This window comes from Melospiza georgiana, chromosome 6 (assembly GCF_028018845.1).
Source record: "Melospiza georgiana isolate bMelGeo1 chromosome 6, bMelGeo1.pri, whole genome shotgun sequence".
Classification (NCBI taxonomy): domain Eukaryota; kingdom Metazoa; phylum Chordata; class Aves; order Passeriformes; family Passerellidae; genus Melospiza; species Melospiza georgiana.
The window spans coordinates 16,497,702-16,520,815 of NC_080435.1; the positions used below are offsets into that span (position 1 = coordinate 16,497,702).

The 23,114-nt window shown below is 48.3% G+C and overlaps 1 protein-coding gene across 1 annotated transcript; it reads right to left on the reverse strand.

Moving 5' to 3' along the window:
* Window positions 1-713: 713 nt before the first annotated feature.
* Window positions 714-21,950, reverse strand: TMEM86A (transmembrane protein 86A). Its single transcript, XM_058025869.1, has 3 exons — window positions 21,840-21,950; window positions 5,987-6,251; window positions 714-1,908 (listed from the first exon to the last, which is right to left on the reverse strand). Exons 1-3 carry the CDS (start codon window positions 21,858-21,860, stop codon window positions 1,481-1,483), a joined length of 714 nt encoding a protein of 237 aa, XP_057881852.1. The 5' UTR covers window positions 21,861-21,950; the 3' UTR covers window positions 714-1,480.
* Window positions 21,951-23,114: the final 1,164 nt, after the last annotated feature.

The window sequence follows — 23,114 nt, forward strand, 5'->3', positions numbered from 1 at the left end:
GGGGCTCTGCTACCTACAGGAAGGCTTTCCCTGTCCATAATGCAGCTGACCTTTCTGATCCCTGTCTGAAAAGCAGCAGATGCCCCCACAGGGTCAGGATGTTAACCCAGATTTCTGTAATACTGGCTGCATTTGCTCTGATGGAGAAGTCATGGGAAGGCAATGCCTCTTCCCTGCCAGGCACACCAGGTGAGGCTGGAGAGGAGCAGGAGACCCACACAGCACCTCTCAACACAAAGGAAAAGCTAGCAGGGGTCTATGTGAGTTCATGTGAGTTTGAGAAGGAAGTGGCAGGCGTGTTGAACACAAAGGACAGTGCTTTTCAGGAAGCTCTGCTGAAAAGGGGCTTTCTGACAAAAAAAGAAGCGGTGCAAAGAGGATTGTTTTCCACCAGCTGGCAGAATGTGGCAATCTACATCCAAAATCAGGGCCTTGATCACAGGCAATGCTCACACAAAGATTTAAGATAATGCAGGCAGCAGTACTAAAAGTACTACTGGAAGTGCTACTAAAACTTAATGGGTACATGGAATACTACTTGTTAGGACTTGTTGGAGAAAAAAGACATAAAGATGAGATACCTGTCTGGCCTAGTAAGGATAATTAGGACATACACTAAGACATTGAGTATGTTCTGCTTTAAAAATCAAAGTTCCTTATGTGCCCATTACATCTCACTGGTGGCTGCAGGCACTGTGTAACTATGTGCACGTGGAGAGGCAGAACACTGAGATGTCCCTGAAATCCCACCAAACTCCTGCTCTCTACAGCTCTGCCACAGGCAGCAGTGCTGACCTGCACCTACAGACCTGCCCAGGAGCAGTGAGCACTGCAATCAAAGCACACAGCACTGCCAGCACACCTCTCACTCTGTGCCCTTGGCTTGGGGTTCTGCTTTCATGCTGGCTCTGCTGGCTGCTGCCCCACACGCTGCCATTGACTCCAGAGCTCAGCTCACAGCTGGATATGCTCTTTTTATTCTCCCTCCAAGCTTCCTTTCAGTAGAGGAATAGCTCCAGTTTGCATACTGTAATGCACAAAAAGAGACAAACATTGGTTAAATTAATTTTTACCTATGACTTTAGCAGAGATCTGTGCTTGTCTGCCTACAGTTGAGAGGAAGGCTTTCAGCACAGTGCATGGCCAAACCTCCTTTCCACCAGCCCTCCTCTTCCCAGACATTCAGCATCAATTTCAAAACTAACAAGTAGAATGCAGTAGTACAGCACTTCCAAGGAGGAAAAGTTGAATGAGTAACTACTGCAGGGACAGTCTAAGCTTTCTGATGTGGACTCCACACTGAAGTAAGCTGTATTCAGAGAAAGCCAACGAAAAAAATGTAATTCCCAAAGGTAATGCTTCAAAGAAGCAAAATCAACATCACCAGTGTGCCTAGAGAAATGGAGATCTCTCTCAGGGGTGAATGCAGCTACAGCACCTGAGATATAACCCATGTGTTCAGAGACCATTGGCACTCCACCTAGCTCCTCTTCCTGAAGTCCTCCTCATCCCTGGTCTCCACGGCCGAGAGCGCGATCAGCATCTGGGCCGCATAGTAGGTGGCCATGATGATGAAGCGCGAGTAGGGCACGGGGAAGCAGAACTCGTTGAGCGCGATGGTCAGGTCTGACACCATGAAGAGCATGGCACCCACGCAGGCCGACAGCTTGGTCCACGTCCACAGGTCGTTGCAGAGCTGCACGCCCGCCACCGCGCGCCAGCCCATGAAGCCGATGAGGGCGATGTAGACGGCCACCAGGTAGGTGAAGGGGCCCGAGAGGTAGGAGTACAGGAAGGCGTAGCAGGAGCTGGAAACGATGCCCATCAGCAAGCCGGCTTTGAGGTCCAAAGGCTTCATGCCAAAGGCTGAAGAGTACAGGATGTGCGTGATGCCGAACATCAGCAGACCTGGCAAGAGGCATTGACACAGAAAGTGGGACCTTTCATCAGTGACTGGCAGGCAGTAGAAGAAGAAAATAATTCCTTGCAGTGTTACCTACCAGTAACACTAGCAGTGACAACCATACTAACCACTTGGGACCATTTTGTTATAAAAATCTGTACATGGGAGATAGCACCAAGCCGCCAACCTAAAAAAAAGCCCCAGCACAATTACAGCTGCAGCCAAGTACAGCTCTGCTGTGACAAAAGGCTTTCTGCTGAGAAGCTGGGTGGAACTAAGCTGCTGGAGAATGAATTGATTTTTTTTTTCAGGTAGTTCCTCTTCCCCTGCTTTGAGTGGAAGGTTGGGAGCAAGGCAGACCAAAGACCACCCCCTCTAACTATCCATAGTGTTTTGCTCAGAAAGATCCATTTTCAAGATCCATGTGACCTATGGTCACATGTAGAACAAGAAGACTGGAACCACAGCAGTGTAGGAACAAAACGTGACAAAATACACTAATCCCTCTGAACCCTGACACAAAGCTTGCCCGTATTTAGCCACAAACCCAAAGGCACTTGAGGACTAAATCTGGCTGCTTCTCCATCTCTGCCCATAGCTGGGAGAAACCTAAGCTGGAAAGAAGCAGCTGGCATATTTCAGGGACTGCACCAATGTGATCTGCCAACAATTTTATGGCTATTTGCAAGATTCAGATGAACCTAACCAGGAATCAGTCAGGGAAAATAAAATGCCAGCTTTCCTTTGAAGTGCAACGCCATTGAGAAATGCCAGATGTGGGTGTTGGAAGGTGCTGCCCATATGTTATTAACTTGCCACTAATCCATTTGACAAAAATATGTTCCAATGTGTTGGCACAGCTGCTGCCTCCAAGCTGTCATGACAACTGTAGATAATGGGCCACAAACAGAGCCCAGCTCCTTGGGTCTTCTGGTTCCCAGACCCACATATGATGCAGCTGCAGGCTCTCCTGCTTTATCCTGGCAGGGATATTAGAGGAGTTAAGTTATTAGAGGAGCTGGAAGTTTTCATGCAACTCCAAAGCATGAAATGGAGAAAAGGATCTGGGAAGCTGAATCCTCCAGCAGGACACTTGTGCACATTTAACACGTGATGCTCCGGTGTAAAAGGCAGTCAAAAAACCTGCAGCTGGCAGACATTGCTTCATCCTACTACTCTTGTGTTGAGGAAGCTCAAGGAAGAAGGGGAAATGTCTCCCTGCCTTTGGGGAAAACCAGATCAGACACCCACTGAGAGCTCAGCCATGGTGGGATGAGAAGGAAATCCACAGGAGGGAGGGGGCTGAGGGGATCTGTTTTGCAGGGTGAGGCTAGAGAAAATGGACAGCGTGAAGGGGAAAGAGAAGCACAAAAGAGGATAATGAGAAGCTGATGTTTCACAGAGCTATTGCACCTCACAGACAACAACACTGAAGGAACTGAGAAGGAATTTAGGACAAGAGCTTTTCATAGGGTTATAGTGCAGGAAAGGTTAGAGCCCAGGAAGGTGGTAAGGAGAAGAAGGATATGTCATCCTAGCAGTGAGCAATATTTTTTCCTTCAGTGGCATTATATGGAGCATTTTGCAACAGGGAACTGTGTTGTCCTTCATGCAGGCATCTGGCAGCGAGGAGGAGGAGGAGGACAGAATGCAGCAGGCAAAGAGCCTGGAAAGGCAGGAGGAGTTTCGTGATAGGTGGTGAGGCTGGTCACAAACAAGAGAGTCAGCTCTCAGGTTTACTCATTCAACACCCACAAATCAAGCCAGGAACTAGAGAAATTTGTGATGGCTGCACAGGGAAGGGGGTGCACTTCTCTTGTATTTCTCAGTCTTTAGCTTGGTCCTCTCAACCACATCAGGGAGATCAGCCTTTTTCTCCCACTTTCTTCCTCTGGGTTTCCTCTGTCTTCTTCACCAAATGCATAAATTGTTTCTAAGTGCCTGCAAAGGAGGCAGTGTCAAAGGAGGTGGATATTAACACTATAAAGTATCTTCTACATGCAGTAAGAGTAGTTAGAAAACAGTGTGGACTGAAACAGCAAAAATGGAAAAAAAGTCAAGTGTGCCAGGAGTAGGTTCCCAGGCTCTCACTTCCCTATAAAGTAATGAACAAATGTCCTTTTATAAACTCATTGTCTCAAAAGCTTTTCAAATGAGCCCAGTTTCCAACCCTTTTCAGTCCAAAAACTGCAGAAATTGAAGAGAATGTAAATTTTTATCCAGTATTTCCTCTTCTCTCCTCAAACTTCAAAGTCTCACAACGGATGACATCAAAAATATTGTCAGTTTTCAGCAACAGCAACCTGATGAATTTTAAATAGGAGAAAATACATTTTGCAGGCAAAGTGAGGGATGAAATGGAGCAGTGCACTTTATGTGCTTATACGTGAAATGCAAATATTAACACTTCCCTACAGAAGGTAGCAGCTCAGTGGGCTGAGATTTTCAAAATGCTCCAATAGAGCTTTTCTTCTCCTTAAGAAGAAAAAATGTGCCTAAACCCACTAAGCACAACCTCTAAGTTGTGAGACTAGGGCTGAAAACGTGACTTATTTGCAGATTGAAGCACATCAACCAGATGCTGAATTGCTGTGACTGGCTAACCTTCCTCTAGCAGTAACTTGGAGAGGAGACATACCAGTTACACGGGAATGGAGAAGGGCAAACACAAAAATCTTGGGGGACATGGGCCTTGAATGTTCTCCAGGCCATAGCTCAAGGAGCAACTCCAGGAGGCAAAACCAGTTGGGCTGAGGCAACTGAGCCAGGTACTCCTGTTGGGAGGAGGCCCATTGGTGGGAATGTCAGCACTCAGCACAGAAGGGATGGCGCCTCAAGAAAGCTGGAGCTCCTCAGCAGTGTGCCCAATGCTCAGCCAGATAGATCCAATCCTCAGGGCCTAATCCAAACCCCAACAAAATTAGTAAACATTTTTACATGAACTTTTAATGGAATGGGGATAAGCCCTTGGGAAGCAGGATTAAAACCAGATTCAGAGCATTTGGCCTTTCATATCTGGCACTGCACACACTTCTTTCTCGTAAAGAAAGAGCTTGTGGGAATCCCAGAATAAAACTAGATACTAACCTCATGAGACAGGGCAAAAAATAAGCTTTGACTTTCAGATCTGACAACACCACAAGTCAGGAAAGTTCTCTCTTCTCATCACACTTTCCAGTGGAACAGTTATAGCAGCCACTTAATGGTGGGTGTTATGTGCAATCCCTGTGCTGCTTAAATTAACTTCAGAAACCCCACCAGTCAGTTCAGTGAAGAACTCAACTGCTGCTGATTTCTTTTGACAGTCTAAGGCCAGGGAGAGAGTTGCTGCAGGCAGGTTCAACGTGGCTTTAAATGATTAATCTGAATCATTATGTTCTAGCAAAATAAACCAAGCTTATTTTGCTCTGAGAGATGTGGATCTTTCTGTAGAGAAGAACAACCACTGCAGTAAGGTTTGTCCTTGATCGACCATCATTTAAATGTTTTGCTAAACAGACATGTCTTGTACAACAAGCTGCATGATTCACACTGATGAACCTGCAAGTAGGACAAGATTGCTGCTGCTTTGGTTTCTATCACCCACTTAATGCCTCCCCCAGGCTATGGGCTTGTCTATCAAAACATAAACGTTCTCTCCACCTGTTCTCCACCAAGGAGCTGTGCACAATATGTTCCATCCCCAATCCTCACAGCAAAGGGCTGACAGGTCTCCCTGCAGAGAGATGGGAGGTAAATACTTCCTGTAGCTTCATGGGAACTGATGAGCGCCGCAAGTGTTTCCTTCTATTCCCCAGCGAATCTGGCATGCCAGCTTCTCAACTCCAGCCAGCCCAGATGCTGTGACACATGCCAGGAAACCTAACCTGACCCAATTACCTCTCTAACCTCAAGAGAAAGACTCATCCATGATGTGCTTCCCCATACCATGATGGATTTTAGTCAAGGGATGAGTGCTTCCCAGCGCCCGGGGCTTAAGCTGTACATGAATAAACAAAACATGTGGCCCAGCAACTCATTACTTAATAAAGAGGGTAACAGCTGGGCACTGTGGCATCCCTTCAGGACTGACATTGTACTCACCATGAATGAAGTAGCCTTGCTCCTGCCAGATGAGAAAGGCATCTCCCACTGCCGAGAATATGAGTCCTGCTAGGATGCGGCTGGCACTCCGGTGTGACACTAAGAAGTTAATCCCATGAGCCAGAAGGAAAACCCACAGGCAAAAGATGGGCAGACATTTAATGAGGGCACTGAACCAGGAGGGGCTGGAAGTTGGCAGCCAGAGGACAAAATAGACACAAGTGGCTTTAAAGAACGGGACCAGTTTAGGGCCTTCACTCTTCACCTAAAGAAAACAAACATTAAAAGACAGGAAATTAATAGGATCATCAGAAGCATCTTAAACTTCTTAACAGAACTGGCTCCTTCCCTTTGGAAGTTGCTCTTCCATATACTGTCAGCTGGAAGTGTTCCTACCCCAAGAAATGCTGGTTGAACTTGACCATGATCCTCTGCCTAGATCTTTGTGACCCTCTCTGCTGAAAACACTTCTCAGTTGGCAGCATGGGCTGTGGGTGGTGAATTTGGAGGAAGTTTTAGAACCTTTTCTCTTTACTTGTTCCACTGAAAATATTTAGGCCATTAGTCAAACTGCTCTGGTGCTCCTTGTCACCTATCTCAATGTTTAGACTAATCCCTTTAATATACCTTTCCAGGAGCTGTGAAAATACTGCATACCCAGATATAGCCCAGCAGCAAACAAGCCCAGTAAAGGCACAAATCTTCTCTCCCATCTTCACAGATCCTCCTGCTTCAGCAGTTGCAGATGACCCTGAGGATACAGCCTCTCACCTAACCCATTCTTTCCCCTGCCCTGTAGCCTCGTGCCTGGAGCTGGCTGTTGGCATCACAAGCGTCAAAACCCAACACATCAACCTCCCAGGTGAGGATGTCACTTCCTCGGCTGACTAATACCAACATCAACCTCGTGTGACTTTGTTCTAGCAATATTCTAATAATACAGTAATTGCAGGAAGTGTTTTGACTCAGGACTCTACTGTGTAAATACAGACATAAAAATGCAGCACGAGCACTTGGCTGCTCATAAAAAACCACAGCCAGGGCAGGGCACAGAGCTACAGGCTCCACAAGCTGGGTCTGCTCTTGACAAACACTTAGCTGAGACCACTCTGCACAGTGATATGCATTGTGTTCACCTGCCCTCCTGCCACATTTCTCCATTTCAGTGCAGGTGGGTAAAAGTCTATGTGAGAAACAAAGCTATGATTTTATTTCCTCCTGGAGAAGAGCTGAGGGCCAAGACGAGGAGCAAAGGAAAGGACTGTAACTGCTTCCATGCCTGCCTGAGCTATGTCCCAGAGTCTTACAGGAGGCCTGTTTCCTCTTGCACATAAGGCAGAGCAACCCCCTGAGCTCCCCTGCATGCAGGGGTTCGCCCTCAGTCTTCTCATTTGTTTGGTCAAGCAAGATTTATTTCCTGCATATCACTTCCCACTACTCATGGCCAAAGCATACAGAGGCTTCCTGCACTGGAGGAAGACATGGGGGGAAATTTAGAGGCATCCAAACAGATTTCACACTGTCAAGTCCAACTTGTCTTTGGTTTTTTGTTTTTTTTTTTTCCAAATAACTTGACCCTTTTTTGCTTCCTGCATCATGGGACATTGTTATGACCAGTGCCCATCTTCCTTTGATGCAGGATGCCTTGGTGCAGGTACTTAGGTGAAGATTGCACAGGAAATAATCCAGGCTTACAGTGCTCAGGTGATAAAGCCTAATCTCATAAAAATTCAGGATCATTTACGGGCACAAGCAAATGGAGTCAGGTGGAGTTGGAAGGCAGAGGCAGAGGCAGTGGAGGGCATCTTCACATGCAGTATCTAAAAAGGGAATGCAATCTCTGAAGCAGTGAGGCTATAAATAAAGGGCATCCCAAGAAGACAGTGACTTCAAAATTTTTCTCACATCTGATGGAAATTTCCCCAGCATATCAGCAGTTTCTTGGCAGTAAGGTATTTCACCATACATTATTCATAGGCTATTGCCAACACAATCTTTAAACACTCCATTAAACAACCAGGCTACACAATTCCCTAACAAAAGGACATCAGCAAGCCGTTAACTTTCTTGTATTACATGGGGAGCTGTCGTGAGTCCTCTGCTTAGGATGTCTAAATTAATCACCATTTACCACTCCTTGTCTGCATTCCCTGGGAAAATTCTGGCAGCAAATAGCAAGTGAACTTGAAGTACAAGTCATAAAAACCCATATAGTCTCCTCACAGTACTGGGGTTGCCTGGGAACTATCAAGTATTGTAGGGGAAAGAGTGCATAGAAGCATACAGGAGAGTATTTGGGTTAGAAAACATGGTAGGTTTTGTTAATTACCTCATATTAAAAGAAAAACACCTCCTAGGAGCAGTTACAATTACCATCACAGCTTGCCCTCCCCTGTGTGCACACATTATGAGACAGGTTTTAATTACATTTGTCATTTCCCCAGAAACCTTGCCTTACTGAAGCTAAGATAAGAACTAGTGCAGAACAATTATGTTTTCTTGGTAAGCTTAAAATTACTTTTTCTCACTATCTGAACATAAATTTTGCAAGCTCAGACAGCTTTATTTTAGAATAATGGTTTGTATTATTTCCATCCTAATAATAATTGAGGAATTTTTCATGCATAAGAGTTACACCACTCTCATGTAAGAATGATCTCATACTTCTAGAAGGGCTGCAGACTTCTCATCATTGACACTTTATTTCTTAACACTTCTTCTCCAAGTAGACTTCAGATGAGTTAGTTCCAACCATGCCCTTGCCCATCACAGAATGCTGCAGCTCACTGGGACCCCTTTCATGGCTCTGACCAAGATGAGAGCCCCATGAGTGGCACTGGGAATACTTTGGAAAAGTCCTCCAAGAAAAACTGAGGCAACCAGAGGGTGAGGCTGGGGATTATCCTCTGTTTGGTCACATGGCTGAGGCTCAGAAAGGGGTGATGGGGCAATTTGCCACCTGAAGGACAAGTCAAGACTGGTATTGGAAAACCATGTACCAACATGACTGGAAGCTGTGGTTTGAGGAAAGCCAAGCATATAATAATCCATGATGGGACTTGCTGTACCACAGGGAAGGGGAACATTATTTCTTGTCTGCATGGATAAATTGGATTAAACCACCCATCTTCTTTGTCTCTGTGTCTCAGAGACAGAATGTGAGATGGGGCTGCACCATGGGGCTGGAAAAGGAAGCACTTGATAGAGATGACAAGATCTTTTTTGCTAATGTGTGGGATTGTCATGGCTTTAAGCTGGGTTTTGCCATTTTGCTACAAATTCTATTGCATTTTTCTTCCCAAATCTTTTCTCCTGCCACTGCTAATTTACTTTGTGCTGAAATGCAGTACAGAAAATATCTTGAATGCAAAAACAAGGCAGTATTTCCAACATTTTAATTTCTAAACTGAACATAATTTGGGGCTTTTTCTCAACTGCTATGGCTACTAAGTTACTTAGAGTCTTTAAAAACTAGTTTAAACTGCTATAAAGCCACTATCTCTGTATTTGTAGAAGTACAGTAGAAATATTATTTATTAAATTATCTGTATCCAATCCAGTGAAACTCTCCAAGACTTGGGCAGACTAGGAGGAAGTTGTGTCTTGGCTTTCACCAAGAGACTTTGTGCCAGATAATCTCCAGAGGTGCCTTCCAATCCCAACCATTCTGCGATTCTGTTCAATCAGAACATGGTGCTGGCACTTGCAGCTTTCTGGAAGCTTGGGGCCTGGATATCCACCTCTCTAGGTGCTCCCAGGTTTACAGGATCCCTTCTTGTTTTGCCTGTACTCATGCTGCTCCAGTTTGAAACATTGCTGTGTATGGCCTGTTCTGACTGCTGCAGGCACATAACCAAGCCAAAAAATTTACACCTGGCTCCTCTTCTCCAGAATGAGCCCCATCCACAGAGGAACAGCTACACAGTGTAGCAGTGTGTAAGACAGTGCCTCGATTTTCTTTAACATTTTGGAGTCAGTTGTCTGTATCTATATCACAAGTGGGAAAGCAAATCCAGCTGCCACAGGGAGGGAGACATCTTCCTCCTGAGGTACAGAAGAACATCAGGAGCTTGTTGCATTGAAATGCTAAAGTTGGACAGAGTTCACTGTTCCTAAGCCTTGCACTGGTCCCAGGAAACAATGTGGAGTATCAACTTTTATCCCTGCAAAGCCCCCTAAATCAGCCTGCAATGAAAATGAGTATACAGACACCAGCTGAGTGCCAGCCTGCTGTGGGGATATGGCTCACACCACTTTGCACTGGGCTGAAAAGTGCAGCTTTCCAGGAAAAATGCTGAAAAAATAATACCCCAGCCATTCCACTGAGCATCGCTTGAGCACACCTGTGTGCACTGGCCAAAGAAAGCTGGGCTGTTGTCCTTCTCCCATAAGCATTGTATCATTTTGTGTCTGAGCTGCTCCTCCTGCTTTTGGCATCCAACATTGTGGATCCTGCCTTGGTTCTCCCCTACTGTGACAACAGCTCTCACCCCCATTTGTGTGCCAATAAATATTTATTTGGCTTTGTTGCCAAGTTTGCTGCCACTGCAAGCCCATGGCCCTTGTTTCTCACTGCCCAGAACATGTGGCTCTCTGCAAGGCTCTCCAGCTCTGCTCTCCTGCAGGAACAAACGTGTTCCTGGGGAACAACTGATTGCCTGTTGCCATTTGTCAAGGAAGGTACTGGCTTGTACGTGTCCCAAGCTGCTCCTGAAAAACATTCTGAAAATAAGTGTTCATTATGGAAGGTGGTGAAGAGTTACTGAAGCAGCCAGTCAACCTGCCTGAAATACTGTGTTGATGCAACATATTTTTGCAATTAATAGGAGGGTTTTTGTTTGTGTTGGAGATGCCAAGGGCCAAGCATCCAAAGCAGATGGCTCCTGAACAGGCTCCACATGCTGCAGGAAATTCAGGGCGATGGATAAACCCTCCTCCCCTCAAGTGGAGATAAGACTGTAGAGGCTGCATCTAAAACAGATTTGTGAAATAGCAAATAAATCACCCAGAAGATGGTATGTGCTTTGCGTGTGGGAGAATCTGCATGCTGATAATCCCCTCTCCATCATGGTTATGCCATGCAATGAGTTTTGCCAGGTCTTTATTGCAGCTTCTGGCACTCCCCAGCATAACTCAGGCCTCTGTTTCTCCCACAAGAGTAATGCAGTCAAACTCAGCTCATGCTCAGCTGTTTAGTCAGACCTGTTTGCAAGGGGTCAAAAAATCATGGATTTGTCTGACAGGAGCCTCTGTTGTTCAGCACAAGCCAAAAGTAACAGGACTCTGCCTGAACAGTTCCAGCCTGCAAAAGGACCATCCTCCCAGCTCAGACACATGAATGTGCAAGGCAGCTCTTCCACCCCTAGGGTCCCTTAAACACCTGCAAAACAGGGCTGATTTGTTGGCTTCCATCATTCCTCCCTCTACTCCAGCAGTCTGGGTATTCTCTCCCCCACCTCAGTTAAGCAAACTAAGGTCCAACTGTACTTCCAAGCTTTGCTCCACAACAGACCAACACAGGGTTGAGAGCTAGAAATACTTGACTTCTTTTTCTTAAGACCAAGCTATGGCTATTTGCCAGAAAAATACAATTTAAAAATTGGCACAGGCCCTCACTTTTCTTGGGTGGTGAGCTGAGCTATATTGCTTCACAAATTCTTGGCACCAGCAAAGTCACCCTTTGGTGGAGGCACAGAGGAGCAGGCAGTGGGGGAGGATCAATCAAACTGGCATCTAACAAGGGCCCCTGTGCATGGCTGGGCTGCTCTAGACACAGCTGCATCCAGGAAAGGAACCACACCAAAACTTATTTTCACCACCAAGTCAAAGTGCTACCCAACCTGCAGCCACATTAACACTCAACCAAATCTCCAGATTAACCACAGAGGGGATGAAAACCTGTCAGCACTGGGGGTGCTTCCAGATGGGTGCAGAGAGAAGGGAGGAAATGTGCAGCACGAGGCTCCCTGCAGATGCCTGGCAGCAGGGCAATGTTTGCCAGTGCCAGCCTCTCCAGGTGGAATGGCAGCTCAAGCTCCCACAGTGAGGCAGCACGCCCAGGCACCGTGGGCCACGGCACGGCCACCCAGCTGAGCCCAAAAACGGGCTGGTGTGTGCCAGGAGAGCTGGGCAGTACTCACTCAGAGGCTCCTCAAGCTCTGGCTGTGGCAGTAGGCTGCAGACACCACCCCTGCAGTGCAAGTTAAACAGCAGCTCTGTCTTGTCATCAGGTGCTTAAGAAGAATGTAAAACACGCTGGGTGCTGACGAGGCTCACAGGGCTGCTGACGAGGCCAAGCTGGCTCAGCAGCCACTGTGACCTCTTGGACATGGCAGCTCTCTGCTGCTACACCCATGAGATAAAAAATATGCATCTGCAGACAGCCAGAACGTAAAAATGTCACAAATGGGAAACTGAAGTCTTGCCCTCATAAGAGTCCTTGTAGGAGGCTCTAGAAATGTGAGGGAACAGTCTCTAAGGTTGATGGAGGAAGTTCTGGAGCCAAGGAAATCACGCCACAGCTCAGGGCACTGCTTGTGCCACAGACTGCAAGAGGAGCCCACTCCTACTTCCTGCCTTTTGAACCATGATATTGCCCAGAGCTATCCTGAGACACTGGACCATGGTGTTCCCTCTGGCAGTAAAGGAAGTTACAGTATCCATAAAAGTTATCTCCCCTACTGAAGAGAAGATGAAATCCTGTTAGCTTGGTAATGGGCTACACAACAGTGTCTCTGGGACCTTCCTGCACTGCCCAGGACCTGCTGCTACCAGGCCAGGCAAAGTCAGGCACTGCTACACCCACCAATACCTTACAAAGTCACTGGGGTACCTGTCCTTGGCTTTCTGGCACTGCAGGGAAGCCTTCATGGTGGTGAAGCCTTTCTTTAGCAGATGTTAACTCATAAAATATTACAAATACATTTCACCCTGAAGATTCAGCCTGGAAGTACATATTTTTGCTAGGGTTTGTTTTTGGGAGTGATTTTGCTTTTTTTCCATTACCCATCATCTGTCCTGTCTACCAGACTGGCACAGGACCACAAGCAGGGCTATTTTCAAAACCTCTTCTTAACCTGCAGTAGTAATGATTGACTCCATATCTGTAGCAATGCTATAGCTGTCAGCAGTTTTGGAGAGTATGGTCAATAATGTGTGCTGCCAAGCACTAACAATACTAAACTAGTCAAGAATCCAAAAGCCTCTTCAGGCCTGCAGGGGCTGTCATAGATTAGTGCTTTCAGGATAGTTCAATGGCTCTCAGAAATGAAAGCAAAAATATAGTATTTGCCTGAAAGCATCTTATCTCAGAGCAGAGATTGCTCTTCCCCCCTGGGATTCCAGATCTTCCTCTTTGTGTAGCAGAACGCCAGCCTCTCCAAACATTTCCTTTGCTGTAACACTCACAAAAGAACCCCTTGCAGGTGCTTAAAAACCTGAACCACAATGGGTCTGTCTTTTCATTTTGCTCATCAGAAATGCAGTGCTGCCACAGCAAGGGCACACACCCTTCCTCTTGAGTGAGGTCAGGCGGGGCCATATCCCTACTGCTACTCTGGACATGAGGAGGAGGCTGTGAAGCCACACAGAATTTCAGGAGCCAGCACCCTGAAATGCACAGCTGGTACCTGTCCCAGGCAACTCCCCCCAGGATGGGAAGGGGCAATTATTTGGCCTGTCACGCTAGAATCCAGATAAAAATTTCTGCTGCTTACAGGAAAGTGTCCCCAGCTTATCCTGGGGAGGGCTTCCAGACTACAAGCACTTGTTCTCAGCAGACTCATGGTTATTTATATCACACTTCCCTGTGACAGGCACTTCAGACTTCTGTTACCCAGGAAGAAGCAGTTTTAGGCAAGCCCAATGTGTGAGCTGCAAGGCACAGGGCCACAGCAAAAAGCAGCATCCCCTTGCAAGGCCCATTGCTACAGACAAGTGCCACCCACTGACATCTGCCCAGGGCTGTGTGGCAAAACTGGAGCCTCTCTCCAGCCTCTGGTACAGACCCAAAACAAAGCACCCCAGGGAGAGCTGTCAGTTCTTTCCTTGTCAGCACCAAGGGCAGGCTGAATCTCCAGGTAATACCAGAGAGGGATCTGCAGAGAGAGTGCTTTGTTCTCAGGGCTGAAACCCATCTTCAGCCTGCACTCTCCCATCTCCAGCATTATGTGCACCCCACAACACACTGCAACATTTATGTGCTTGTTGGAGGAACCCAGTCACTCCGTCATTTCATTGTGGCAGTGGGGATGCATGGGACAATGTGTACTCAGGAAAAATGGGCACTTGGCAAAGTTCTACCCTGCCCCATGCTGCTTTGCCACCAGGGATTGGTATTTGTGAGGGGAGGCCCTTCCATCAAGAACAGCCTCTTCAGCAGAGAAACGTCATTTTACCTACAATCTGTGGGGAATAATGTGGGTCTAAAGGAAGGGCATTGCAGGCACTGGGGCTGTCACAGCACTTTGCAGGAGCTGCCAAAGAGCCAGTAGTGCAGCCCAGAAGGCAGGTGGCACCCAACAGGCTGTACCAGCCCCACCAGCCATTGCCAAAGACATGCCAAGGGTGAAACTGCTTCAGGCATTCAAAAGGCACTTCTGGCTCACACAACAGACTGGCGCACACTTGGGAGAGGTGAGGCTTTTGCAAAAGGAACAGGAAGGAAGAACTGAGACAGGAGGGGAAGGTGGCTGCCAGTGTCTGGGAAAGCTGGCAGCTCTGCACAAGAGTTTTTGCTGTTTGAATTCTCACAAGGGGCTGCAATAATACCAAATAGGGCTGTGCTGGGAAACCCAGGAGGGACTGCTCAGCTTGTCTGATGCCTATTAGGAAACTGAATGAAAAGCTTTAGTCTACCTGTGTATCACGTCCTGCAGGTTGAAAGCTTGTGAAATAATGAAACTTAAGAAAATCAGAAGGGAAAAATAGCAATGAATCCCAATAAGATGTGTACTTAGAGAGATGCTGCTGTGATACCTTAAAAAAAGCAGCAGCCCTCCTCAATGTTATCATGGGATCGGTATGCTTAAGAGACAGGAGAGTGTTAAGGTCAAAGGATAATAGCAGAGCCAGAGATTTTACTTCCAATATCCATTCTTGTGTCAAGATGTTGTGACCCAGATAAGTCAGTATCAGACACAACTCACCTGAAGACAAATTGGATCTTCCCAGGCAGTCTCAACAGATGTGGAGTGGGCAGGTGCAAACACTAACCCACACACTCCCAGGACTCACACTGATACACCAAGGCTTTTACTTACAAAACCCCTGCTGTAATCCAGCTGCATAAACAAATGCAGACCACACTCACAAATGAGCGTGCAGCTGCTTACCAGGATTATTCCCTTTATATTGAGGGTGCAAATCCAGAGATGCAACCAAGCAAAGTGGAAACTTCAATTAAAACATCAATTAAGTGATAACCTTGTCATCACACTCCTTTTATATCAGGGTTGCAGGGAAAAGCCACAAAACTTACTTAGCTCCTCCTGCAATGGAGAGCACTGCTATCCATACCCTGACAAAATCAAAGACACAGGTAAATAGGGATACAGCAGCCAAGCCATGGTCTCAGCCCACCTCTGCTGAAGCCATGGGAGACATTAAATCTGAAGATCTGTCTGGTGTGCCTAGAGTGTGCTAAAAAATGAGCAGCTGGCTTAAGGTCAAACTTCCCTCAGTCTCAAGCAACGATTCAATCAGAGACTACTTGCAACCAGCAGAAAGGCACTCAATTTGATATATAACAGGAAATTTAATGCCTGATGCCAACTGATGCCATATCTGCCTCCAAAGCTGGTGTCTGGTGAGAAGCAAAACATTAAACTTTACCATTCAATCAAACTTGACCAAAGTCTTAAGGCCAATTAGGTAACAAGGGTTGTCTCATCTTTTCTCAGTTTTGGTAGGAACACGTCCTGCAGTAATCTACAGGAACTACTTTTTGGGAGAAGACTAGCCTGCTGGTAGAAACAAGGCATTTTCACAGGATTGCAGCAAGGTGAACCAAAAGAGCCACTATCCTCACTAACAGGCAGGTTTGCAATACAAGAGTCAGCCTTGCAAAACTGACTTAACGCAAGAGACACAGGTTGCATTTATTGAGAAATAAGAGAGAGAATCTGCATCTGTGCAACTCTTGAGTCAGAGGCTGCAGTGTGAGCCCCTGGGCCCTGATGGTGTCTGAAATCCTTCCCAGCCCAGCACACCTGAAATCTTCAGGAAAGCTCTTGCCCAGCCCATCTACTGCTTTTCAGCTCTGGTGGTGTGTAAACACCCAGACCCAGTTTTCTGTGCTGTGTCACCTGGATACTTGCTCACGTCCAGCATTTTATGGAGGGATGCTCTAGACTGACACATTTGTCACACAGAAGCCTGTCATTAGCTGAAATGCTATTTAGATCATGGCACTGTAAGAAATGGGTATAGGAAGGGCACAAGTGGGCTAGAAGAAGGAATAACCATCATCCTCATTTTGTGTGTGTTGCAGTAAGCAAAATCTGCATCTCTACTGTAATGACAAGTCTACTGGGCATTGTGTGACATGAAGGACAGTAGAAAAATTAAGTGGTGATATAATAACTACTTGGGCCTCCAGGAGGGAAGGGAGTTATGTAACTAATAGTCTTCTTGCCGTTCAAGAGTTTCCACATGCTAGCAGAAAATGGGTTCCTGATGCCATCTTTTTCTAAGAGTCTAATTTCACTGGAGTTATTATTTCCTCAGCACTCTGAAGTTACCCACAGAGAAGATAACTTTGTCTCTTCTGCCACACGTGGCGTATTTTGGATAAACATACTTGGGCAGGAGAAGAGAACAGAACAAATGCACCTCTGTCCTTTCAGAGGAATCGTGTGTACTTACAGACTTTTGAGCTGCACCCACTATCTGAACGCTCATAGCACACTTTGAACAACAGACGTGTGCCTTGAGTGATACACTTGGGTTAATGAAGCCTTTAATCCACAGCACTGCCTGCAGCAGTGATCAGCACTGCCTGCTCAGTGCTCCCTCCCTGGCACGGGGCAGAGCGTGAGAGAAGCCTGCACTTTGCAGGCTCCGCTAGCCCACCCTCCCCTAGCAACAGCTCCAGCAAAGAATGTCAATGTCACAGCAAGAATGCACAAGTTCAGTCTGAAAAAATAAATCGTGGCATGTAACACTATGCCTGGGCTTCAGCTGGCATAAATCAGCACAGCGTTTTGCTCAATAGGACCAAAGTTTTCAGGCTTCTCCCAAAAGGTGGGACTGACATAAATGTTACTAAGATCCAGCTAAGTTTTCCCAAGGTGATTATTCCCTCCTTTTTTTCAGTGAGCTCAGATGCTTAGAAATATTTTCTATCTTTCACTTACAATGACTTGGTTTTTATAGTAGAGCCATAATTGTCTGTGCAGTATATAAATGTGCATGTCTACAAGCTCCTGCATAATAAAATCCCAATTTATGATGCATTTAAGTAATGGGGGAAATTACAATGAAAGCATCAATGTTGCATAGAAATAGAGAACAAGCAAAATTAACCATAAGAGTTACTTCTAACTTAGATGGTTCCTAACATTTTATTCATTAATGCAGAAACAATACATCTTCTCTGTAAGAAGCAAAAGCTGAAATAGTTCCAGAGTTATCTGGCTTTCTTGTTTTCAGCAGAAGTTTGAGGATTATGGAGCACCCCTCCTAATAACAAACCTTTAAAGCTATACTTCAACCTACTGCTGCTACAATTGCCCACAGTGCAGAGTATCTAAGCAACATGAGTTACATTAGGTTTCCATACCCATCTGGATCAGTGTGGTTTGGCCCCTGTTCAGAAACACAAATGATACCCACCCAGTCCTCCAGCCCAATTCCATATTTCTTGCTGGTCAATATCTTTCCAGACTGTACCTTTCAGGTATTTTGCCCAGTTTCTGCAGGTCACTTTTATACTCTGTCCCAGTGACATCCTGCATCTTTCCCGAGGGCTGACAAGGTCTGCTCTCAGGAGGGTGCTGCTGCTTCCCACCCAGAAGGGATGGGGCTGAGGGCTCCACTGCCTTCATGCAGTCAAAACAACATATCCTTTCCCAACCCAGCTCTCTCTGTTTGAAGATGCAAACAGACCAGAGGACGAAAGGGAAGGGATGGGGATTGTTACCATATGGATTCTGGGCAATAATCTGTCCCAAAGAGTGTTTCACCTGTCTCCCAAACAGATGGCTGTGCTAGGTCAAGTACAAGTCAGGCGTGGAGGGAATGTTGTAGGGATGAGATCCCTTTGTTTATCTTGCTCTAAAAGACACACCCAGTATCATCTATAACTTCCCCCAAAGAGACCTACCCTCAGCCAACTAATATCTCTATTTCCCATGCCCTGTTTTCCTCAAAGTGCTATGAAGCTCTACACTAAGTTTAGTCCTAACTTGAGGGACAAAATAGGGTCCCTTCGAGCAAGGAGCATTATGTAAATGTCAGAATGACTGCATGTCTCCAGGCTCATCTCCTGCACACTTGTGGCTGCTGCAGTCATGGTGCCTGCTGGGCAGAAAGGTCCTTAGGGCAAGAGCTGTCTCCCACAAGCTCACACTAAAAACTACTTAGACAACAGTGTTGGGTGTGGGGGGAGCTGGACAAAAATCAATAATGAGTGCTCTTTTATTAAGGTGGGACCAGTGATGACCAAAAAAAATGAAATTAAACCTCACACGAAGGAATGAGGAGAAATGGAATTAAACATCCACAAAGCAAACATGCTGTTTATCAATACTGTGATCCAACTGCAGGCTCTCAGCCCACATGGCTTTATGCAGATAAAACAGCTCTTAATCAGAGCAGTATCAAGAATAACAATTTTGAAGCAGGACACTCCTGCTTGCCTAGCAGAGTAAGCAGTGAAAGCTTCCCTGCAAGGTGACTTCCAACCAGAGTGAGCATCGCTCACCAGATGGAAGAGGATGGCAGACAAATGCATCTTCCCTGCCTCAGCCCAGTGCCATGCAAGTCTAGACTAACATCAGCAGGACTCCAGGGCTTTATCCCAACTGAGGACCTGGCACAATATGTTAAAAGGTACTTTGGCAGCAGACTTGTTTATTTGTGGCCATCTTCCCTGCTCAGCACATAGGAATTGTGCAGCATCAGAGACCACAGCTTGATGAGCTCTGCACAATGCTGTGGTCTCTCTGTGCGCACTGGGTGGACATTCCAAGCCCTCCAGGCAATGATGCACATCTGGCAGCCAGCACAAACAAGCAGTCCTGGCTTGGTCCCCTCCATGGACCATGCCCCCTTGCGTGGTTCCTTCCCGCTATCGGTTGCACAGCAGACAGAGCTCACGGGTTTTGACTCATGTTAAAAGTGTCCTAAGGAAGAAAAGAAGGGGAGATGCAGGAGAGCAGGTTGTGTGTAAGCAGCCAGGGCCACCTGCTGCAGTACTGTACAAAGGCCATCACTTTGAGAGCAGCAACAAAAATCCTGTCACTCTCAGAAGTGCTCTTCTGGTGTTCTCCCCATTGAGGATGATGCTGCAGTGTGCTGGGAGAGGACATACACTACAGACAAATCAATTCCTCTGGCTAGTTTGATTATGCCTCAGGTGCTGCCCCTCCAGAGAACCTCCCCATCATGTCATGGCAGCGATATCCATGCAGGCTCCAAAGATCCAGAGCAAAGGCAGTGTGGTACAGAGATAAGGGCTGGGCCCCCAGGCAAGCACCCAGCTGTGGCCAGACCAATGACCACTGCCCTTCCCTTCAGCAAGAGGCTTGCTGGAGGGAGCCCACCGGTGTAGAGCCATCCTGCTCCTCACCCCCAGCTGTGCAAGGGCCACACCACGCTCCTGGGCAGCACAGGCTGCTGTGTGACACCAATTCCAGCCGCCCTTCCCGGCCGTGGCACAGCCGGCGTGGAGCAGCATCGTGCCCTCTTTCAGAGGAACAGCAGCGTGACAACCACCGACAGAGAGGTGCAGAAAATTGCTCCTCAGAACACTGAAGGCTTGCAGCTCTTTTTTTGTGAGCTGTGTGGAGGATCAGTCGCCCTCCCCTCTCATCTCCACAGCAATGGCAAATAGCTGCAGCTCTGGTCACAGCTCCCGGTCTTATCATCCCTCCAGCTCCCAATAGTTCCACACCTGCATTAGTTGCCTTTGGAGAAGTGAATTGTTCACATGTCAGGGATACAGCCAGAGCAGAAATGTGCTTTATTACATGTCAAAAGGGCACATGAGAAAATAAGGCTTTTTTCATTTTCCTCCCCAGTTTACCTTCCTAAAGCCTTCCGGTCTGAACTCTGTACACCCTTCCCAACACCTACTCGTGCTTTAGTCATTTGCCTCAAAACTCGGTTGAAATAACACTGCAAGACCACCCTGGATGCACTATCACAACAACCAAGTACTGCCTTCTGCAAACTGTGAAACAAATCCTGTCAGTTTCTGAGCCATTCCGGTACTGTCCCAACATGAGATTTTACTTCCAAGATACACATAAACAATTCACTATAACCAAAAGCATTACTGAAGGACAAATTTAGTTTATGGCACAGAAGCACAAAGATACCAAACCTTTTAAATTGTTTTGGGAAAACACAAAAAAAAAAAAAAGTTTGGCAGTGCAATGTTATAATTTCCAAGCTACTTCCCTCTGTCTCCAGAGATAAAAGTCATCCCCAGGCTGCTGATGAACTTACCAGGTACATGTTAATAACTGGGGGAAAATTCATCCAAACTAACAGAAAATACAGCCTGCAGTGCAGAACTGGCAAAGCAATTTAAAAGTTTTGAACGCCAGCTTTGCGAGTTAAGATCAGGACAAGATTTCTACCTGCCAGAGAGTTTGCAATAGTCTGGCCCTTAACCAAAGTATTTCAAAACAAGATGAGAATGGATCCACAGGGAACAAGGACACCAGCAGTAGGTGTTCAGCGCTGCAGCAAAGCACCAGGAAACTTTCCTACCAACAGTTATCCTTACAGCATGTGTTGAGTCTGCTGGGGTATTCCAGCAAATCCCTCACTTTCTAGAAAGGCGAACATGCAAAGCAGCGTGTCTAACAGTGCAGCTTCTCTGCTGTTCCGGCAGTTCTTTCAGCCCCGTTCACCTGCAGGGGCAGTTCCTCCTATTGCTGGCACAAGCCACAGCTCCTTCAGTTACCGGCTTGGTTCCATCAATCCAAGAACTCTGCCGCACACATCACCTACTGACAGGACAGCAGCGAGTTGCTATCTTATTGCTGGTTACGTTAACTAAGCACCGTGACACCCCACGAGACAGGCAGGTGACACCAGTCACAGTCTCATGTCGTTAGGTGGTGGAAGTGCCAGACTGACTTGCAGACGAGACGCGGTCTCAGCGAGAGGTCACCCAACCTATGGAAATGTCTGTCCCACACGGGAATCACCACACACGCCTGAGCCCAAACCAGCGCCTGGACAGCAAAGCACCCCCGGATGGCGAGGCAGCGGTGCCTGCGAGGGCAAGGGAGGCCGGGGGACAGGAGGATGCTGCCGGGCGCTGCCGCGACGCGAGCCCAGGGCAGCCGGGCAGCGCCGCTCTGAGCAGATGCAGCGCACGTAGAGCAGATGTGCCGTGGATGTTTTTAAAAAGAGACAGGACAAGAGGAGGACGCGGCGAAGAGCCGCCGGGGCAGGCGCACCGCTGGAGCAACAGCTGCCGCGCGAGGCCGGGGTGAGCATCGCGGGGGGCGGGGGCGGCCGCCAGTGCCGGGGCTCCCGGCGGCTCGGGGACAGCGCCCGGGGAGCGGCTGGGAGAGCGCTGGCCGGGAGCGGGGACAGCGGTCGGGACTGGTGGGGGGGGGGGGCGCGGACCCCACTGCCGGCCCGCCCGCCCTCCCGCCGCGCGGCCCGCACTCACCACGGTGACGGGGGACACCATGTCGGCGGCGGGGCGCGCTGCTGCTGCTGCTGCTGCTGCTGCTGTGGCCGCTGTCGCTGTCGCCGCTGCGGCCGCTGCCCAGCCGTGCCCTGCCCGCCTGCCGGGGCGCTTTTTTAGGCGGCGCTGACGTCACAGGACAGGGGCCCCGCGGCGAATGCGCTGCGGGCAGAAGGAGGGGGCGGCCCCGGGCCCGCCCGGGCGGGCGGCGCCGATCGGAGCGGGCGGCCCCGGCCCCCGGCCCGCAGCCGGGAGGGCGAGCGCCTCGCCCGGCCCCGGCCACGGCGGCGTCAGCGGCGCCTCCGCCTCCCGGCCGGGCGCCCTTCGCAGCCGGCGGAGGCCGGGCCGGGCCGCTGCCCCTCCCCGCGGCGGGCGGGTTCCCGGCGGCCGAGGGGCGCCAGGGCCGGCCCAGCGCCCGCTGCCCGGGGGCTCACGGCCGGCAGCGCCTCGCGGGTGCGGAGCCCCGGGCCGGGCACTCGGGGCGGGACCGCGTCCCTCGCTCCCGGCACCGGCCGTGCCAGGCGCTGGGCGGGGGCAGCGCACCCTTCGGCCCGCGCTCTCTGCCAGGCCCGTCCCGTCTCGGCTCCCCGCTCCACACACCTGGTCCCTGCCTGTGCCCGCACACCCCAGCCCCGGCCGCTCTCCTCCCTTCCCTTCCTGTGGCTTCCCGCCTGCCGCTCCTGCTCCTGCCCTTCCTTTCGCATCCCTGTTTCTTGCACAGTCCCCTGCGGAGTCCCACTCTTCCTCCTCCCCTTGAGTCTCCACTACCCTATGTTTCCACGCTTTTTCTTTTTCAGGGGCTTCTCCCGTTTCACAATTGCCCCTTTAACATTTCCCATCGTCTCCGTATTGTGATCACAGGTCCTTATCAAACCCATCTCCCTTGCAGGGCTCGCTGTACCTTCCAACCCTGTTCCTGCTGCCAGTGGCTCCTGTGCCCTCCCAGCTTACATCCCCATCCCCATCCCCATCCTTCTGCCAAGGTCATTCACAGGCTGCAAAAATATTGGTGTTGGCACAAAGATAAGGCAAAGAACATTTAATGTGGGATACGAGAGAGTGGGATGCATCAGCTCAGACTTCCTAAAGTGACCCTGGGACTCTTTAATTTGGTTTTAATTGAGGATTAGTATTTAGGATGCAAGAAGCTCCTTTACGTGTAATACGATCTTGCTTGCAAGTTTCACTTCATGACAAAACAAACAGGTACTTAAATAGTTGATGATTAAGTAATTTGCTATTTGCAGCCTGAGCAAA